The sequence below is a fragment of the Poecilia mexicana genome, unplaced genomic scaffold (assembly GCF_051168715.1).
Source record: "Poecilia mexicana isolate PSO_F unplaced genomic scaffold, ASM5116871v1 scaffold_1, whole genome shotgun sequence".
In the NCBI taxonomy this organism is placed as follows: Eukaryota; Metazoa; Chordata; class Actinopteri; order Cyprinodontiformes; family Poeciliidae; genus Poecilia; species Poecilia mexicana.
In genome coordinates, this window is record NW_028263370.1 from 8,319,754 (window position 1) to 8,339,233 (window position 19,480).

Here is a 19,480-nt window from a genome sequence, read left to right on the forward strand (position 1 = left end):
CAGAGGCATCTTAGTGAATCACTAAAAGTTTATTTATTTCAGTAATTTACTTTGAAAGGTATTTCATATAGATTCATTGTAATGGCCTGTGGGTAATGAACACCCTCAATTTCTTATAAAATAACATTTTAAAATACAAATACAAAACTTTTTAAAACTATAAATTTGGTGTGATCTACAAAACTGTGGTGAACAAAGTTTGTCCAGTGGACAGTCATTAACACCCTCTACAAAGAAGATGAGGAGCAGTAGGTCATTACTGAAGAAGTCGGCTGATAAAGGGCTGCATGTAAACCTATCAATGGGAAATTCAGTAAAAGAAAAAACTGACATAACTTTGACTCTCTGGAAATAGAGAATAGTCCACACCTAATTATTGGAACAAATAACAGAAATGTGTTGTACTATTTTAATTGGCTGTTTGAGTGGCAGACATTTTAAGCTTAATTGTACTTAATTTAAGCTTATTCCTGCTAGCAGAGACTTTTAAGAACAATGTTTAGTTGTTATTGTAATTTTGCCCTCTTTGCTGGTAATCCAACTACCCAGAACCTCACTGAGATGCACTGAACTCATTGCTGAAATCAAACAAAACAGTAAATTACACATTTTTCTATTTCTACCATACTTTTTTCCTTCCATTCAATTTTCCAACAATTTGCTTGCCTACAGTGTTAGTACTGTAAGCAGCAAACTTCTTGTTAATGTCATTTTGTGGCTTACCCTTATTGTGGGGGGACTCAGTGACTATGATAATAAAAAAAAACATTTTTTAATGATTTTAAGTTATATGTTAATTCTCCCACAAACTAAATATTTATATTTCATTAGTCATGGTTATCCAAATTAACAGAATTAAACACAATAAATTCCCCTGTGTGTATTTAACCCCATGCACTGTAATAGAAAGTTAAGTTTCTGACGTGAATGACTGACATAAATCCACTTTTTGATTGTATTTTAATTCATTTGTGTGTTTTTTTTGTTTTAATTTTCGTCTCGCCGCCTCCTTCCTCTGTCCAGATGACGGAGCGTTGCGTGTCTGGAAGAACTTTGCTGACCAGAAGAACCCAGAGATGGTAACGGCGTGGCAGGGCCTCTCCGACATGCTGCCAACCACCAGAGGTCAGCCCTCCTCCAGCACCCACAGTAAAGATCAACACTTTCTATTACTGCGTGTTCTGCTCATGCCCCACAGCCCTCCTGTTTCGGTGGATGCTCACCCCTCCCCACTCCTCCTGTCCAACCCGTCCCAGTCATAAGTTCACACCTCCCCATCCTCAGCAAGTATGACAGGAAGGCTGCTGCATTAATTCAAACAAGCTTAAGCATTGAATATATGCAGTTCTTGTTTTCTGCGCACATTTTTTTTTTCTTCCATAACTCCCTGTTTGGTTCCTTTAAATGTAAGCGAGGAGCTTTTTTTTTTTGTTGAAAACTAAAACTGGAAGCAGACTGCAAAAAGCTCCAGAGCAAAGCAGTAAATAAACATCAATTTAATATTCTTTTTATTTAGAGCACAACAAATAAACATGAAGAGAAAACAATCAAATCCCTGTTGAGCAGAAATTGGTCAAAAAATATGTATAACCTTACTTAACTTTAGGGAATAATTATAAGTCCCAAAATGACTGACCAGTCCCGATATCATAGATTAAAGGTAAGAAAATTAAGTGTTTGAATTTGTTCAACGACACCCACAATGGCTTTATTAATGTGCAGTGGCATAATACCTCAAACAATCAGAAATAAAACATGATACAGACTATTTTTGAGAAAGTACAGCCACAGTTGTGCATCTTTTTTTTTTCTCCATATATGTTGAAAGAGCTATCAAAAAGCTGCACAAGTTTTTGTTTAAAGAAATGTATGTACAAAAAAATATGACCAGAATCAAGGATTAGTGAGACGATCAGATATAAAAACACGACTCAGCACAGAACCAAAGAAAAACTAATAAGAACCTGAAGTGTTCTTATTGTTTAAATGAATCTAGTTTGGTGATTTCTAAACATATGTAACTTAAAATAAGTCATAAGACTGGATTCATCAAATTCAATGTTAATGTCAGATCATATTAAGTTTTACTGTAAAAGTCTAACTTCCAATTCATTAAAGTTGCCATAAAAACTCATTTTTACATGTCTTGAAGTCTTACTGTAGGCTTTTATTCTGTAATTGCTAGAAAAAGGGCCTTTATAATGGTTCAAACTATCAAACTGTGTTATAACCCCAGAGGGTTGGAGATTCGGGCCAGAAGCTCTCAGAGACCGGATCTCTAAACTTTTAGTAGAGACACAAGATTGGAGTAGAAATAAAATACAACTTCCTTCCAAACTTTTTTATACTTAGGTTGTGCCTGACTTATGATGTAGTGATGTTTTGATTTTTTTTCATCAGAAAGCATAAATTTACACTATTATTTGAAACAAATATGATGTGAAATCTGATGCCAGGCACCATCAGAAACTGTCCATCAGGTTTCTGTTATATTTGTGAAAAAGCTGGATTTAACCTGCTGGGTGGCCTACATTCAACTTAATCTGGCTGCAGAATTATGCATTCAGCAGGTAGGTAATTTTCCCTCTTCCCTTGCAGGATTGTTTATCTTCCATCAGTAAAACGGATCACGTAAAACTCAAGTGTTGACAATCTGTGGATGTACTGTCACGTTTAGCCTCTTAGCTGACACACTTCCATAATTCCTGAGGCAGAGTTATTCACAAATATGTGAACCAGGGCAGACAGCAGTGCTACACTCTTGTCAGAAACATCCACCCACTTCACTGTTCTACACCACCACACGCACGCACACACACATACACAGTACACACTGTCATGCCTCAATCCCAGCTGCTCCACATTTTTCTGCCTCAAGCACTTCTACATTTCTGGGTCAGAATTGTTTTTGGGGAAACGCGGGGCTGCAAGAGTGTGCACACTTGTTAAATGTGTCGATAACTGCTGCATTTAGTAACCACACTTTTGTACTTCTTATGAGAAAGAGCCTGTGAATGCTTTATTTCATATTAAATATACAGTTCATTATTTTGACAATATAACAATCAGAGCTAAGACTTTAAACCTGTTAATTTGAACTAATTAATTACAGAAAAAAATATCATAAAATAAGAAAGTAAAATATGAGACACTTAAATTAGTAAAAATCTGATATCTGGGTGCAAGTGAATGTAGCACAGAATTACCTATTATGTAGAAAGTGCTCCCCGTCTCTTATAGTTAAGCAGGGCTGCGTAAAACAAGTTTATATAAAGTTGAACTGTGTTTTTGAGAATACTCTTTAAAGGTCACTGTTACTATAGAGCCCCAGAAGGTTTCGCTTTTTGCTTATTTATGCAGCATTCAGACTGGCCGGTGAGGCATGTTGAGAAAAATGGATTTCATGTAGAGTCACATTTCCTCTGAAATACAGTGACTGTAATGACTCTGCTAAGTTAAATGGGTTTTATGCAAAGCTGTGCACGGTTAAATAAGAGATGTATATTTTTTTCTCTTTGCCAGTCAGAAACTAAAAGGGAAGAAAGAAAATACAAAAATGAAAAAATATTAAAAATATTAAGAATTCCTGCATTTATATGAAGGTTAAGACTCAACCAATAACAAATGTTATCATGTATGATAGGACAAAGTACAGATGTTGAACCACTCTGAAATCCATTTCCAAAACTCTGTAGACTTGCATATATATGTTTATTTTTTCCAGTTTCCACTGGCAGAAAATCACCAGTTTTGCCCTTATTTACCCTCTAAGAAGAGGGTTTCTGTCATTTAGTTGTATATTTTGATGATCAACGTCTTTTTGTGTATTTAGAGTCGTTGCATTTTAATAGAAATGTGAATTTTTTAATCCTTTATAGATGAAGTATTTTTCCTAACACCTCCCCCTTCATTCTGAGCCAAAAATGCCAACAAAATAAACTTGGATTGAGTTTAATGGCCACATAAGCTTCATCAATAGCTTTGATAAAAAAAAAAGTTAGATACGAAAGTATTGGGCCAAGCATGTCTTCCAAGGTGAGGAGAAATAGACAACAGAAAGTTAATGGAATGCATCAGTGGAGAGTAGTAGGAGAAAATAGTAAAGTGAGGAAACACCATAGGCCTAAGGTCCACCAGCAACTCAGGAAAATCTAACCCAACTTTAAATAAAAGGAAAGTTTTAATCCTCATCGTAAAGGTAGACAGGATATCAGCTTCCCAGGCGGAGCTAAAGTGTCTTCCAGTAACTTCCACCACCCCCTGGAGAACCATCCTACAGTCTGACACAGCAGAAGGAAATTACATGTGGTTGTGCTGAAATGTCTAATTGGAAAAAGAAAAATTGGCTATAGCTCCCAGGTGCCTTGAAGACGTCATTTCAATCAATCGTCTCCTTTCTAGTCCGCGTAGTTTCTGTCGCATTTAACATCTCTGTGCGAGGCTTTATGTTTGGTACATGCATGTTTCTGTGAAGTAAAAGTGCAAATACAGTCATCAGACATTTAAGTATTCCCCAGTTGTGCAGAGCTGACGAAGAGTACTGTGGAGTTATTTGATACTGGATGATTTCCTGTTAAATTGCCCATTTCGACATTAACAACTAAAAAGATCTTGAAGGATGAACATTTAATGAGACTAAAAAAACATACAGAAATACAAGTCCTCACAAATGAATTTGGTGTCCTTTCTGATATACAATATTAAATTAGTTTTTTTTTTTTAAATATAATTTTACAGACATCTGTGTTTATTTGAAAGCCATCTTTATTTAGCTTTAATGTTGTACAATGATAGCTCAGTTTGTGGGCAACTTGTGCGCCGCTGTGTTTCGTAGCACATCTGACTGAACATTGGATCTGTCAGGATAAGTGACTGGATGACCTAAAGCCTCCACAGAGGCCTCAGCAGAGTCAGCAGAGCTCCAAGGGGACTGTAGGGATTGTGGTGAGGCGACACATTTAACTAACCTCACAGCCTGGATAAGTCCCACACCACAAATTGCCCAGAGAGGCTCTTGCCCCTGCAGAGGGGAACTCTCTGTCTCTTTCCCTCTGTCTTTGTCTCTCTCTGCGAGTGACTTTCACATTTAATGGTGTGCTTGTTATGGCGGATTGACAGTTGCTGCTTGGCTTGGACTCTGACTACACTGAAGGCATCAGCTGAGATTTCTCCTGAACTTTTAGTTAGGCTTCAGCTCTTGTTTATTTTTATTATTTTTTTTGTGGAAATGTAAAAAAAAAAAATAAAAAAAAAACCCTCACATACACACTAGCTTTTTTCTCCAGCATATACTTCTAGTATTCTCTTATTAGTTATTACATTTACCTAATAGGTATGTTGATGGTTATAAGCTAGAATTTGTAGGATTTTAAAAAAAATACTTTCCTCAGATGCATTAATAATTTAAAGCCCAATGAAATATTATACAACTCTATCTTTGTGCTGCCAAAAAAAATCTGTTCTTGCTCTGAAGGCAGCTGCTAAAAGACTGAACATTTCTCAAGGAGAGGCTGGCAGAGACAAACAGTCTGAGCCTGGTACCTGCTGGACCCGTCCCCGCTCACCCCATCTCCATCAGCCAATGGCAACGCTTCTGTTCTGTTTTCACACCAGTGGAACATCTCTCCAGACTGACTGGCTTGTTGTTACTTTGCTGGGTCTTTGATATTGTTTTGTGTTTTCCCTCGTCTCTGGAGAGAGGCTGAACAAGGCAGCAACAAAACGCCTCCCCATCATGTCAAAATTCCCTTTTGTTTCAATTTAATATCGAATCGGGCGGCTTCGTTATTTCCTACTCAGTCGACCTTTCTCTCACTTTTATTTACATTTGCAGGCATTTATGTGCAGGCACTTTTAAAAATATTCATCCATTCAACCTTTTTCATCTTTTGTTGCATTACGACCACATACTGTTTGGAACGCAGATCCTCTTGGATCTCAGCTAGTTTTGTTGGAAGCAGCTGCCTTGTTCATTTCTCTGCTGAATGCATGTGAACTGCAAAACTCGAGAGGTGATGAATCTTTTTCAGTTTTACAGTTCTTTTAGATGTGTGTGGGACTCCTTGGGTTAGCATGCACAGGGGTTCTTTCTAATTTGTCGCTGGCTTTGTTGCATTCCTGCTGTTCCCCCATCCCCCTTCTCCCGCTCGCAGGTCTGGCCAGAAGGGTTTCCATCTATCTTGACAGGAGCAAACAAGGAGGTGAGTCTTTACCTTCCTGTTCTTTTCTTCCTTATTCGGAGAGCAACGGTGCTGCAGTATACAGCTGGGAACGTGCCTCTTCTGTTTGTACTCCTTTTATTTCCTTTAACATCGCACCCTTTCCCATTGCCCGTTCATCATCTGTCTGGTGTGTTAACGTCCAACCACTCCATCTCTGACAGTCACTCTGAAGTTCACAAGAATTTGATTTTGTTTATGACAGCAAGAACCTCTCAAGCAGTTAAACCACACTTCTTAACAGGGATAGAAACTAAGTTTAAATTTTCAAAATTAAGTTCCAGCGAAACAACCACGTCATACTAACAGAGTTGCGTGTTTTATCTGAAATTAATAAGATTAGAAATGGAAGTAAAAACCCTGCAGAATGCTGCTGCTGATACTTTATTTATTGTTGTTCCCCCTTGCCCCCCCAACTTGTAAACTTTTGCCAAACATTTAGCATCAGTTTGATAAAGATCCAGGGCTTTACAGTCTGCTCACAACAACCAATAGGAAATGTTTGGGTTTCTTAATCCCAGCATAGAAAGCCGGGTTAACTCCCTCCAGGCTTCAGGGCACCAATGCTCAAAACAGGACCCAATTGTGAAAGCACACATCACAGCAATTCACTGAATCTGAAACCTTTCAGCTCATGATCCCAGTGTTGTTAATTTATAATTAAAATATATATTTTTTTGTTTTTACTAACATTTTCTTTTGACTTGAAGTAATGTTAACCTTTTAGGAGTGACCCAGCTAGAATGCCAACTTGAAAGAAAGTCTGCGAGGGGAGCTAAAGATTAGGGTGATGGCAGGGAGGCCTTCCAACCTCAAACACTTGGAGCTCATTACCCCAAATAAATCCTGAAAATACCTACGGAAACCCCTGACCTTTACTTTATACTTAGCAAGATCTTTAGTGACATTACTGCTAAACTTAGCCTTCTATTAGACAGCTACCATCAGTTCTAGTTTGTTAGCATTAGCCTAAAGCAATAAGACAAAATATCTGTTCTTCATTGCTATTCAGACAACTGTTATTGATTTAGCATGAAGGCATGAGATTCAATGGCATCTCACAGTCATATAGCTGGTGATTTACAGCGTTTGCGGAGGTGAGGCCTTGCTCTTTTGTCTACCTGCTGCATTCGTATTCACCTCGTGTCGCCGCTTCCTTGTATAAAAGCGACTCATTTACGTTTGTCCCTGGGGTTCGGCTGTTTAATTGGAGTGTGTGGGTGCTGTGATATTTTTAATAACGTTGAGCTCCCCAGTCTGTGACACTGCAGGGGCCAGCCTGTTAAACTCCAGAGGAAGGAAGCAGTGAAAATACAGGAGGGTCTTTGGCTTGGGGAATTTATTTCTGGCGCTGCGGTTGGAAGCAAAAGGCTGTCACCAGAGGTGTAGAGTCAAAAGAATAAGAATAACAAGAGGAAGATGAGTTTCTAGGGAAGAACGGTTGAAGTCACAGGGATTGTGGAAGGAGCTGGGTGAATACTTGGACAGCATGAAGATGGAATAGTGGAGCTGGGGAGAGAAACTAAGGATTTAACTGTGAAAAGGTTGCTAAATTTGGTGACTTGGAGTACTTTCTGATTAGGAAAAGGCGACAAGCTTTCCTTAAGATCTGAGAAGGATGGAGCGAACCACAAAGACTTGTCACCCCTGCACTGACATGTCGGCCTAATTAAAGTCTGTGTTGAAAAAAAGGGATGTGACAGAAGAAAATAAGATAATGACAAAAACAAAAAACTGGTGCAAACTTAATCCCGGATGCACTAAGACTGTACTGTCCTGGTTCTTAATGTAACCCTTTCCTCTTGGCTACATTAAATAAAAATAGGACGGTCCGCTCCCGTTAGCAGCATGGAGGCGCACGCTGTGTCCTGCTCCACATTCAGCCGAGTTGCTCGCTGCCTTGTTAACACCAGGGCTCTGGGAACCTTAATAAATCTACATCCTGTGAGTTTTGTGAGGAGTTTAAGAGAACAGGACTTGATAGTTTGGGTAAATCTAGAAAAGTCCTGAAAGCATGCGTCCCCCAGCCTAATTTTATTTTGCTTTTTATGACTGGTGATTAAGTATATGCTAATGTAAAACTGCACATGCTGTCTAGTGAGTTGAAAATCTAATATCAAGAATTGATGATTAACGTGGATTAAAACATTTTCTGAGCCATTTGCGATTGTATGTATATTAAATCTGAAATCTGAAGGTGTGTTCCTCAGCAGTAGCCTGACAAACTAGGGCTACTGCTTATATTAAGCTATTATAAAATTAAGCGAAACTCAAAGGTCTCTGTATCACAACATCATCACATTCTTGTCAAAAAGATCGAATCTTTCTCTTCATTTAACTCACACAACAGTTAATACAATAACATGATTGACAGTTATTACTATTGATTTTCCAACATAACACCTTTTTCCTGTTTTTGCAGCTCCAAAATTACCTTTGGTTGAGTGAGATAAAAATGATATATGATCATATGCAAAACCAGAGGGATGTTTCAAATTTACCCAGAGATTGAAAATTCATGACGATGTTATTGCTGAAGTCTGAGGGTTTTTAAGCGATCATAAGCCTCCGACTGACCCGTTTTGGTCTTGATTGTCAGTTCAGTTGAATCTGAAATTATCATTCTGTGTCTCAGATTTCACTGATGCTGCTTCCACTAAATTTTTAGATCAAGGAAAATATTTTGTTCATGCTAATTTACTGAATACATTAGAATTTTTAGCTCTTCATTCCAAAGATTTTAATATTGTTGCTTATTTCTCAAATTCTGGTTCTCCGGAGATTTTTCTGGTGTTGTAAGGTTAATGTAAGGAGCTCTGGGACTTGATCCGTTCTGCATCATTTAAAAGGATGTGAGAAACCTTCTCCCCATGATAATTAGGTCAACAATTGTTAACACTGTCCACATTTACAGGGTGTCGTTTCAAAGGTCTTTTGTCAACCAACCAGGACAATGCTGTTTGCCTCCCCCATGTGGCAGGACCGAGGTCCTAAAGGAAAACTAATGTCAGAGCGAGGAAGACTCCCTGGAGATCAAAAACTCCCACGGAGTGATGTCATCGTGTGTTACAAGGCACAAAGAAGCTCCTAATAATACAAGGGAGAGCGTATTACCATTCAAAGCTGGATGGAAGGGAGATAAAATAGAAAAAAACTGGTTTAATGAGCTGCAGGGATAGTCAGGCTTAGAAGAGAAAATTGAATAAAAGTGATATTTCTGCAAAAGAAAAGATAATGTAACACATAATATTCTTCTTTATCTCTGCGACGCTGGTGATAATATTTTTCATCACAACTCAGCCAGCTCTTAATAATGGAAACTTTCCCCTGCCTGGTTTAAAGCTGCGTAAGAAGAGGTGATCTCCGCATGGTTAAAGATGCAGTCTTCACCTCCATCTCCTGGCTCCTTTGGCTCCAGCTTCTCCACGTCCATATTGATTTGTGTGTGGATAACTAGGGCCTGTTGTGGCTCTCAAAGGGGGCTCCTCTAAGGCAGAGTTTTCCTCTGGTTTGAGCTGCTGACGGGAAGCGGGAGCTAAGAGCATCTGGCGTAAACTTGTGGATCTTCTGGTTTTAACCTCTGAATCTAAAACTAAATGTTTTCTGCTGGAGTCAACAAGGACTTGGCTTCCTAAAGTGGGGATTGACACGGGATAGTTTTTGGAGAAGAAAGAAACAGTTTGAGGGGAAGTAGTAGCTCAGACAGAGGAAGAGGGAGTTGACTGGATTTATCCCCAAAGCAAACCTGATGTCCAGAATACTTTACCTTCGACTGATGTATCGATTCTAGGCGCTTTAACTTGTAAAAAAAAAAGTAGTTAAAGATGAATAAATGATGAGAGGTCAAATGTTTTCATCTTAACATCTTCATGTGACATTCATCACAGTTTTACATTTTGATGCATTTAAGTATACTTGGTGTCAAAAAGGTTTCTGTAGACCTCTGTGTAAACACATTAGATCTCTGCAAAATCAGGATAACATGAAATTGTGAGGTTTTGATTGAATTTTGCGATGTTGGCTTATTCACAACGATCAACCCGACTCTTATTGAATTCAGTCACCTTGATCACAACAATCTATAACAGCTGTGGGCATAAAACATCCACCCAGCTGCCCAAACATATTTTCAACCTTACACATGAATTGTTAATTTTCTAAAACTATATCTATGAAAAGAAGTGTCAACATTATTATTCTCACAGTTCTTTCACAATATAAACTGTGAACATAGAATTTGCAGTTTAAGTTCAAATCACCAGTTTTTATTGAATTTCCATCATCCGATTTACTGCAGCTGAGAGCATTTCTTAGAAATACCTCAAACGTGTGTTTGCCTTGCGATGCATACTTGGTTCTGAAGGTTTTCTCTCGGTAAACCCCAAGAGGATTTCTCCTCACGGGAGAAGATAATGAGATTAGAGAGATGAGATACAACCGTCTAAATCACAGTTCGGTGATGGTGCACACGGTTCGTTCTGTGTGCAGGAGAGCCTTTTCTCTCTCCTCCCCATCTCGGCTCTGCTCACATCCAAGCTGTCGGCTTCAAAGGGAATGCCTCGTCTCTTCTCCCGGCCTCAGTCTTGTGAAGTGTTTTTTCCCCTGCACGCCATTGGCTCCGCCTGAGCCCACGCATCAGGCGGCGTGATGCCCGAGCCGGCTGGGTTGCGTCACAGTCGGGGCGTCGAAGCCGCCCCCACTGCATGGGGGCTCGGGTGTTTCCTGACGATCCAACGCCAGCAGAACAATACAGGGCCATGATATATTTAGTTCAGCAGTCAAGCCACCAGTCCTAGCGGAAGCATGTGGAGCAAGTAAGGCAAAGAATAAACGTTTAATAAAAGTAAAACCGTGATTTAAGCTTCATGCAGATGAAGAACTGCATTTAGCAACAAAGATAACCCTCTGTGACTGAAAACAGATGATTTAATGTAGCTGCCTGGCAACGTTTTGTTTTTAAGGAATCACTCATTTTTATGAGAATTATTAACTACAATGTATGAATATTTCACTTTAGTTTTTATTCTCTAAAATCTTATCAGACCCAGAGCAATGGAGCACTAAAACCTAACGCTTTGTAGAAGAGTATTGCAGGCAAACTCTTCTGTTAATTGCCACCTAAATGTTATTTTTCCGAAGTGTTTCATTTGCAGTGTGCAGTAGTTCTCGTGATACTTTGCCAAAAATGAATAATTAGCATTAACAGGAACAGCAAGAATTTAAGAGTAAAACATTTAATGAGATATTTGTTCTATTTCTGGTCTCTGCTGGTGATAAAATATAAGTTTATGGCTCGTTTCAGGTTACATTTTTTTTTTAATATCTGTTTGTTACTTCCTCATATGTTGTTTAGATTCTGTTCATCAGTGATCTTTACACTTTCTTGTGCACACTACTTTACATTTCGTGGGTGGGTTTCTCCTTGACAATACAATTCATGTTGAAAGACGTGAACCAGTTTGAAAAAGAAATTAGCCCCTGAAAGATACCCCGGTCTCCGGAAAACGTTCCAGTAAAGAAACACCAGCTACGAATACGAGTTGAAGCATCGCCATGTAATTTTTCTAGAGGAGTTTTTATTAAGCGCCACCATTCTTTTAGAGTTGTGTGAAGGCATCTGATCGTTTTTAGCTGAACATTTACTCTTAAGTAAATCAGAAGCCTCCCTGAATGCTGCAGCAGAAACCGTTCTGCTTACGGCTGAACGGCTGCAGCGTGGAGCGACTACGGTGTCGCCGCACGCCGCCTCTCGTGCTGCGAGCTGCAGTTGGAGGCCCGTGGTCTGTGTCGGTGAGCCAGCAGAGCTCGTTTCAGGCTGTCCTCTCCGGCGTTTGAAGAGCCTGGCTGTCTTCTGCTCCTTCCTGCCTCGCTCTCTCACTCGATTGCTATTTGAGTTGCCAACGCCAGAATGTGCTGACGGGTTCAGATTAGCGGTCATCTCGACGTGGCAGATACAAACGCTGCGTCATTCTTCCATCTGCGTGAAGTTTGCACTCAGAGGTTTATTTTTAAAAACAGTTTTCTTGTAAAACAATGCAAATTATTTCTTATGTTCAAACTTGGCATTACAGGGTCTTTTTTTTTTTACAGCTGCTGTGTCAGAGTCTGGCAGTGTTTCTGTTTTTCTCCTTTTATTTTAATCTTGGTGGGTGTATGTGTTAGTTACACAGCGGTGCAGGAAGCTGTTGCGCTAATCTTCACATTTGACTTGCAACATGTGGCAGCGAGAGCCTCCTGAAATCTCCAACAGATTGCGCTGGTTGTGTTTTGAGGAGTGAGCACATGCTGTTTTGTGTTAAACAGCTGTGTGTGAGCGCAAGTCCAGTTTAAATTGAATTAAGCGCTTAAAAACAACAAATTGAAGCAGCACTTCACAGATTGTAGGCCAATTATTTTCAGTAATCACATTTTTCAAGCTTTTTTTCTGTAATTGTGATTAAAAACCCGCCTTCTGCAGGTGTAATAACAGCGAACAGCCCTGCTGTGGCCTATTTCGGTTAGCCGTTGTGTTTATGACTCACTTTTTGACTGACGTCTCATCCATGTGTTTTAGGAGCTGGGATGGTCGTGGACTGGGAACAGGAAACTGGTTTGCTCATGACGTCGGGAGACGTGAGAGTCATTCGGATCTGGGACACGGACAGGGAGATGAAGGTCCAGGTACTTGAAGCTTTTCTTTTCTTTCCTGGTGTTTGTTCTTTATTACATTTCCAGGTTTGCTACAAAGTCTGGGAAAAAAATGATAACATTTGATTACTTTTTTCAGGTCTTGATAAAGTTGGAGAAATAAAATAGAGTGAAAAAATATTAGTATTTCCAAACTTAATTCCCATCCAATTTAATTTTTCTGTCTAAGTTGGTGTCCATCCTTCGTTTTTTTTTCTTTATTTTGTTCTGGTCTTTTCTCATTTTCTTACTTGCATCATTCCTTCTTTTTTCCTTGCATCCTTCCATTTTACTTTCTGTTCTTCATTCCCCACTTTCTTTGTTTTATCCCTTCTTCCTTCCAACACCATTTGTTTCCTTCCTTCTTTCGGTTCTTTCCTGTCCTTCCTTCTTGGCTTGCTTCTTTTGTTTCTTTTTTCCTCCTATTTTTTCCTTCTTGCCTTCCTTTTTTCTTTTTTTAAGTTTTTTTTTTTTTTTGGGGACAAGTGGCTTTTATTTGTAGCCAAGTAGAGAGAGAGAGAAAGGTAAAACCAAGATTTCAGAATTAAGCTCCAGACAGCTGTGACCAATAATCTCTGTACATAATATAATATAATAATAATAATAGCCTTCTTCTTTTTAATCTTATCCTTATGTCATTCAATATTTCCTTTTATCATTTCTTATTCCCCTTGATTTTCCATCATTATTCTTTCTTGTCTCCTTTTGCTCATTTCCTTTCTTTTCCTTTGTCCTTCCATCTTTTCTTGTATCCTACATTCTTCTTCTTCCTTCCTCATGTCATTCATTTTTCTTCTCCATTTTTCATATTTCCTTTTCGTCCACTGCAGTTTGTTTCCTGGCCTCTGTATAAACATCTGCCATAACCTCAAAGTGAACATTTGTTTTTTCTAGTTCAAAATTAGATTTTAAATTAGAGTCTGGAGGGAAATTCAGGGTAACTTTGAAAGTTTACTGATCGGAGCGCTGCCTGTGAACTAAATCAACCTTGACGTAGAGTCACTATGTTAGTTGGCTTCATCTATTTAACTAATGTAACCAACCTCAGTGTGCTAATTATTGTCATGATGGATGGACTTAATACAAGTACAAATGACCTGTGGCTGCATATCGAGTCCAACTTCAAATGAGTCGGGCATGATGGATGAATTCATAGGGAGAGGTTAGTGTGAAATTAGTGTTACCTGTTGAAACCTCGACTAAAAGGTTGCTGTGTGTGTGTGCGTGTGTGTGTGTGTGTGTGTGTGGGTGTGTGTGTGAATCAGGACATCCCGACTGGAGCCGACAGCTGTGTGACCAGCCTGTCCTGCGACTCCCAGCGCTCGCTCATCGTTGCAGGTCTGGGTGACGGATCGGTGCGCGTCTTCGATCGCAGGATGGGCCCCAGCGAATGGTGAGGTCCCTCACACCGGATCCTGCACACATCTTTGTTTCCTCATCAAATTAAGCTCTATTTGGATTTATGATTTAATTTCCCTGCCCTGTTTTATTTAAACTGCCTCTCTTTTGTTTTGATTTAAGGCAGAGGAGCTGTGGCGGTTTTTGTCCACATGAACTCCCTCTGAGTCCTACATTATTCACTAATCTGTATTTATTGTACTTAAAGTGCTGTAAATCTGCCTCTGGGGTTGTCACTTCTTTTAATGGACCGTGGTGGCACTGTGTCCTGCCCCTCAGCTGGTAAAACATTATTTTAATTTCAGCCCCTGTGGGCTACAAAAAAAGAGCAGCTAAAATGTGGAAAGGCACATAAATCTTTAAAGAAAGAAAGTAAATGTAACGGCTCCCCTCAGGCCTGCAGCTACATCTCAGAAGTTTTGTTTCTCCCTCTGCGAGAGCCGGAAGCCGAGCTCACCTGGGTCGTTTGCAGGAGATGCGCTGAAGGGATATGGGGAAAATCTACAATGCAGCTTCGAGTTGAAGTTTCGCTAGTTTTATGTTTGCTTTTCTCAGCATTTTGTTGACATTGTTGGGTTAATGGGGGTCTCTGTATCTTTTGTGTTAGACATTTCAGATGCTGTGCCTGTGCAATCTATAATTCATATAACTCTGTTTTACTGTATGGATTAGGTCATTTAGATTCTGCACAGCCCCGAAGCCGTGATGAGGCACATTTCAGAATGCATGCTCACAGGAAGCCGGACGTTTGCTGCCTTAGTCCTGAAGCCATACTGCCACCCTGTGGTGTTCTGTCTGTATTGCATGATGCATTATTAAGAAACACTTTATTGCTTGGTGCTTAGTTTTTATTTTAATACTTGAGCTTTACACAATCCCTTAATCTTTGAAGCATACGGCACTTTATAGAGATAGGCTAAAAGTAAAGATAGACAAATACAAAGCTGTGCCTAATTGAAAACGATTCAAGACAAGCAGTTGCATTCAGAAGTCGTCAGCCTCCTGAACAGAGTCCACCTGTGTGTAATCTAATCTCGTTATAACTCCAGATGTTCTGTGAAGCCATCGTAAGCTCAGAACGTCTCCCAGAGTTTATTCAGTTCATCGTCTCAACATGGAAAGGGAATGACACAACTACCTCACACCGGCCAATTCACTGCTGAGCTGAACCAGAGCTGCAGTCTAATGATTTACATCAAAGCCTAGACAAAGACCAGACCTGAATCTTTTGGTGACAAAGATTGAAAACTGATGTTCACAGCTGCTCTCACTAAGCTTTAGCACAAAAAAACAAAAAGCTTGTACATGCATAACCCCAAAAGACCTGCGGCTGTATTTGTGTGAAGATGTGGCTCTAAAAGTGTAATTAATGTATCATTCATGCTCTCTTCACATGTATGCAGTACTTTGTGTAGGTATATCACAAACATTATCAAAAAAAATAAGTTAAAGGTTGTGGTTGTAACATGAAAGAAAACTTGAAAAAGATTAGTGAATTTCGCAAAAGAATCAATTATCGTCTGCTTCAGATAAACTTTGCGATCCCCAGGGGAAAAAAAAAAATGTTTTCTAATAATTTCTGTCAGGTTGTGATCTTTCTGCGTTCTTTCCGACTTTTGAACTTCTTCTTTGGTCGGTCGGCATAAAGCCTAATGTTAGCCTGTGGTGTTTCTTTCAGTCGAGTGATGACCTACAGGGAACACGGAGCCTGGGTGGTTAAAGCTCACCTGCAGAAGGAGACGGATGGGAACATTATTAGTGTCAGGTAAACGCTCTACATCACTCAGGCTTTTATTCAGCCCTGTTTGCCTTGGCCGTTCTGACGCTCACGCCTTGTCCCAGTGTCAACGGAGACGTTCGCTTCTTTGAACCGCGGACGCCAGACTCGATTAATGTGCTGCAGACTGTAAAGGGATTAACGGCCTTGGACATCCACCCACAGGCCAACCTCTTCGCCTGGTGAGTTTGCTCATGTGGTCACACAAGTTCACCCTTAAAAAAAAAAAAAGAAAAAAGAGCTTTGTTACCATCTATTCCGTGATTCTCTAACCTTGTTTGTTCTGCTGTTGCGGCTGCAGTGGATCGATGAACCAGTTCATAGCCGTCTACAACACTAACGGCGACGTGATCAGCAATATAAAGTACTACGACGGCTTCATGGGACAGAGGATCGGTGCTATCAGCTGTTTAGCTTTCCATCCATACTGGGTAAAACATCAGCTTTTCTGTGCTGCAGTCAAAAATGTCTGAGAAAACTGATTTTCTGACTAAACGTCTTTGTGACCTTTAATACTGAACTTCTTATTAATGAACGTCCGCCATCTAACTTTTGAAGCGAATAATCATGGAAAACGACAATAATGACACTTTTCAGGATCATTGAACACAACAACAATACAAAAATACTGTTTCTGTATCTGAGAATTAAAAACTTGCAACAAAAAACTGTAATTCCAGCAGGTAACCCTAACATTGTCTTTTAATGAGGATTTTCGGGTTTTTATTGCAGCATGTGTTGCTCTAAAATATTCATACACTTATCTAAAATTGACCTGAAGATGTAATAATGGAAATTTAAAATGAAATTTGTATCGGTTCCCTGTTTAAAGTTTACCTTCTCTTTTACAATTATTCCATTCGGTGTTTTTGAACCTGACCGCAAGCTAATGACTCACTGCGTATTCCAGACTTTAAGAAATTTCTGAATTAGAATCCGATTAAATTTAAATGTAATATTTTTTTTTTTTTTTGGGGGGGGTTGCTGTTCTAATTCTTTTCCGAGGCTGCTTTCTGCTACTTGCTCATGCACATCACGTAGTAAAATGAAGGAACTGTGTGTGTTGACCTCTTATTTTCTGTCTCCTTTCAGCCCCACTTGGCTGTGGGAAGCAACGACTACTACATGTCCATCTATTCAGCAGAGAAGAGGCTCAGATAACACACCAGCACAGCTCCTCTCCCTCCCACCTCCACCTTCTAACCCTGTGCCTCGCGCACTGGGATGTAAAGGATGTTTTCTTTTGTTTTGTTTTTTTTTTGTTGTTGTTTTTTTTTTGTACATATGCAATTCACCACCGTGAATGTTCAAGTGATGGCTGCTGACAAAAACTCAATGCTACCATGTCTCTATACATACATACATATATATATATATATATATATATATACATATATATATATATAATTATTGTTATTATTATGATTGTTTATTCATATTCTTATTATGAGGCTAATGATTGTAGACTTGGCTGTGCTGAGGAGTTTGTGTGTATATAATTAGCAGAAGAAGAAGAGGTTCTATTTTAAAGAAGTTCTACCCCTGGATGCCTGCAGCTCCTCCTGGCTGCACAGCGAGCATCACTACCTGAATGAACTGTGACCCGACTCCCACACCAGCCCACGGTGGGGTCACACACTGTTGAGACAGGACGCATGGACTGAGCCCCTTCCTTCACACACACACACACACACACACACACACACACACACACACACACACACACACACCTCCCTGCGCTGGACCCTTGTGTTTATGTGTTGCAGGTTCACTGCAAAGAGAAGCAGCTTTAATCCGGAAGTGATGGACTGTGCTCGTTGTTATGAGGGATTATTTTTCTGTGTGTGTGTTGTTATAGCACAGATGTGCCCCACAATGGGGCCTCATAGCCCAAAACCACAGCGGACCCCCTGTGTGCCAAACATAGTCAGAATCCTCCACCTCTTTATTGCAGCAGTAAAATTGATTTATCCTTTTTTTTTGTTTTTGTTTTTTAATTGAGTGAAAACCTGCATCTCCTCCCAGAGTACACAGCAGCGCCCACCTGGAGGCTGATTGGCTCGCTTCCCTGGTTACCACCCAAAGCAATAAGGCTGCTCCTGCTGCAGCTCGGCAATACAAACACTTAGTTTGATCGTTTCCACCAGCAGAGCGTCGGGCAGGTTCTTCTGCTTCCGTCAGAGACAGGAAGGACATCGGATGTTATCACTATCTAAACTCTGCTGATCAACATAAACAAATACCATCCGAAGAGAAGCTAGAAAACAAGCTTTGCATAAGCACTGAAATACCACTTTCTCTTCTCGCTCTGGCAGGATTTTATATTAATTTATTTATTATTTTCAGCTCCAGCTTCCTTTGCGTCGATCATGTGTCGGAGAGCTAGCGGCCTGTTTCGTGTTAGCTGCCTGCTCGTCTCCACGTCAGTCTGTGCTTTAGTCGGCACCCTTGATTTCACTCAGGAATCTAAAGAACCCACCTCAAACGGCTGACCTCAGAGCAGTGAGGATGCTCAGGTTAGTCACGCGTTATTGAGATGAGTGTCACTGTGGTGCATTTAGGGTACGGCTCTGAGGTTCGGTTTTTTTCCTGTGCGTGCCCTACCACCAACAACGTGCCTCTTCCTCCGGGCCGCAGCTCTGCCTTCTTAGCTTCTTCTTTTTAAGTATTACCTTTCTGTTCTTGTAATTTATGTTTTTAAGTGCTTCCTTTTGCATCTTATTTGCCTCAGCCTCGCCCGCTCAGACGCTACCCCGCCCCCTCCTGCGTCACATGACTGTAAGTTTGTCCTTTCCCTGTAAAAGTCACCGCTTGGAGCCAGCGGTCCGGACCACCACAGCACCGTGCCGCTTCAGCGCTGTTTGGTTCACTTCAGCAGGCATCAACAGACCAGAACCACATTCAACTAAAGTTATCCTGCTTTGAGTTTTAAGATTTTAGACTTTGGGGGGGGGGGGGAGAGACTTTAACACAGTAGTAAGAAAGGAAAAGTGAAAACAATCAGGTTTGTCTCTGTGACTGTAGACGCCTTCACTGACTGTGGTTTATCAAACAAGAGATGAAATCAATGAAATAAACCAAATACAACACCTGACCTTTGTCTCTTTCTGAATAATGTCTGATTATGAAGTTTTCTGCTAACATTTGAATATAAAACAAACTAAACCTCTGGAACTTTAGCTTCTTATCAAAATATTCTAGCAGTATCTTTACAAACCTCTTTATAGGTTATTGTGCAAACATTTGAGTATATTGTTTGGTCCTTTTGTTCAGCTTCTTTAAATGTCAAATTACATTTCAGGGATTAGCGACTCCAGAACCGTCAAACTACAGGTCCTTGATTCACATTCAGTGATAGGAAAATGGCCTCTTTATGTTCAACAAAGGTAAATTATTCTGCAAAGAGGAGTGGGCCAAAATT

General features: G+C 40.0%; 1 protein-coding gene across 4 annotated transcripts in view; it reads left to right on the forward strand.

The window, feature by feature from the left end:
- The window catches only part of rptor (regulatory associated protein of MTOR, complex 1), a 143,173-nt gene extending 124,020 nt beyond the window's left edge, over positions 1–19,153 (forward strand). Inside the window, exons 29-36 of one of the 4 annotated variants that reach the window (XM_088003681.1) lie at positions 1,024–1,149; positions 6,153–6,200; positions 12,772–12,878; positions 14,150–14,277; positions 15,961–16,047; positions 16,125–16,241; positions 16,361–16,490; positions 17,152–19,153. In XM_088003681.1, coding sequence (XP_087859807.1) covers positions 1,024–1,149; positions 6,153–6,200; positions 12,772–12,878; positions 14,150–14,277; positions 15,961–16,047; positions 16,125–16,241; positions 16,361–16,490; positions 17,152–17,220 — 812 coding nt within the window. In that variant the 3' untranslated portion in view covers positions 17,221–19,153. The remainder of the gene's footprint in view (positions 1–1,023; positions 1,150–6,152; positions 6,201–12,771; positions 12,879–14,149; positions 14,278–15,960; positions 16,048–16,124; positions 16,242–16,360; positions 16,491–17,151) is intronic. The other 3 variants (XM_088003684.1, XM_088003691.1, XM_088003697.1) reach the window with 3 other exon arrangements.
- The last annotated feature ends 327 nt before the right edge of the window (positions 19,154–19,480 follow it).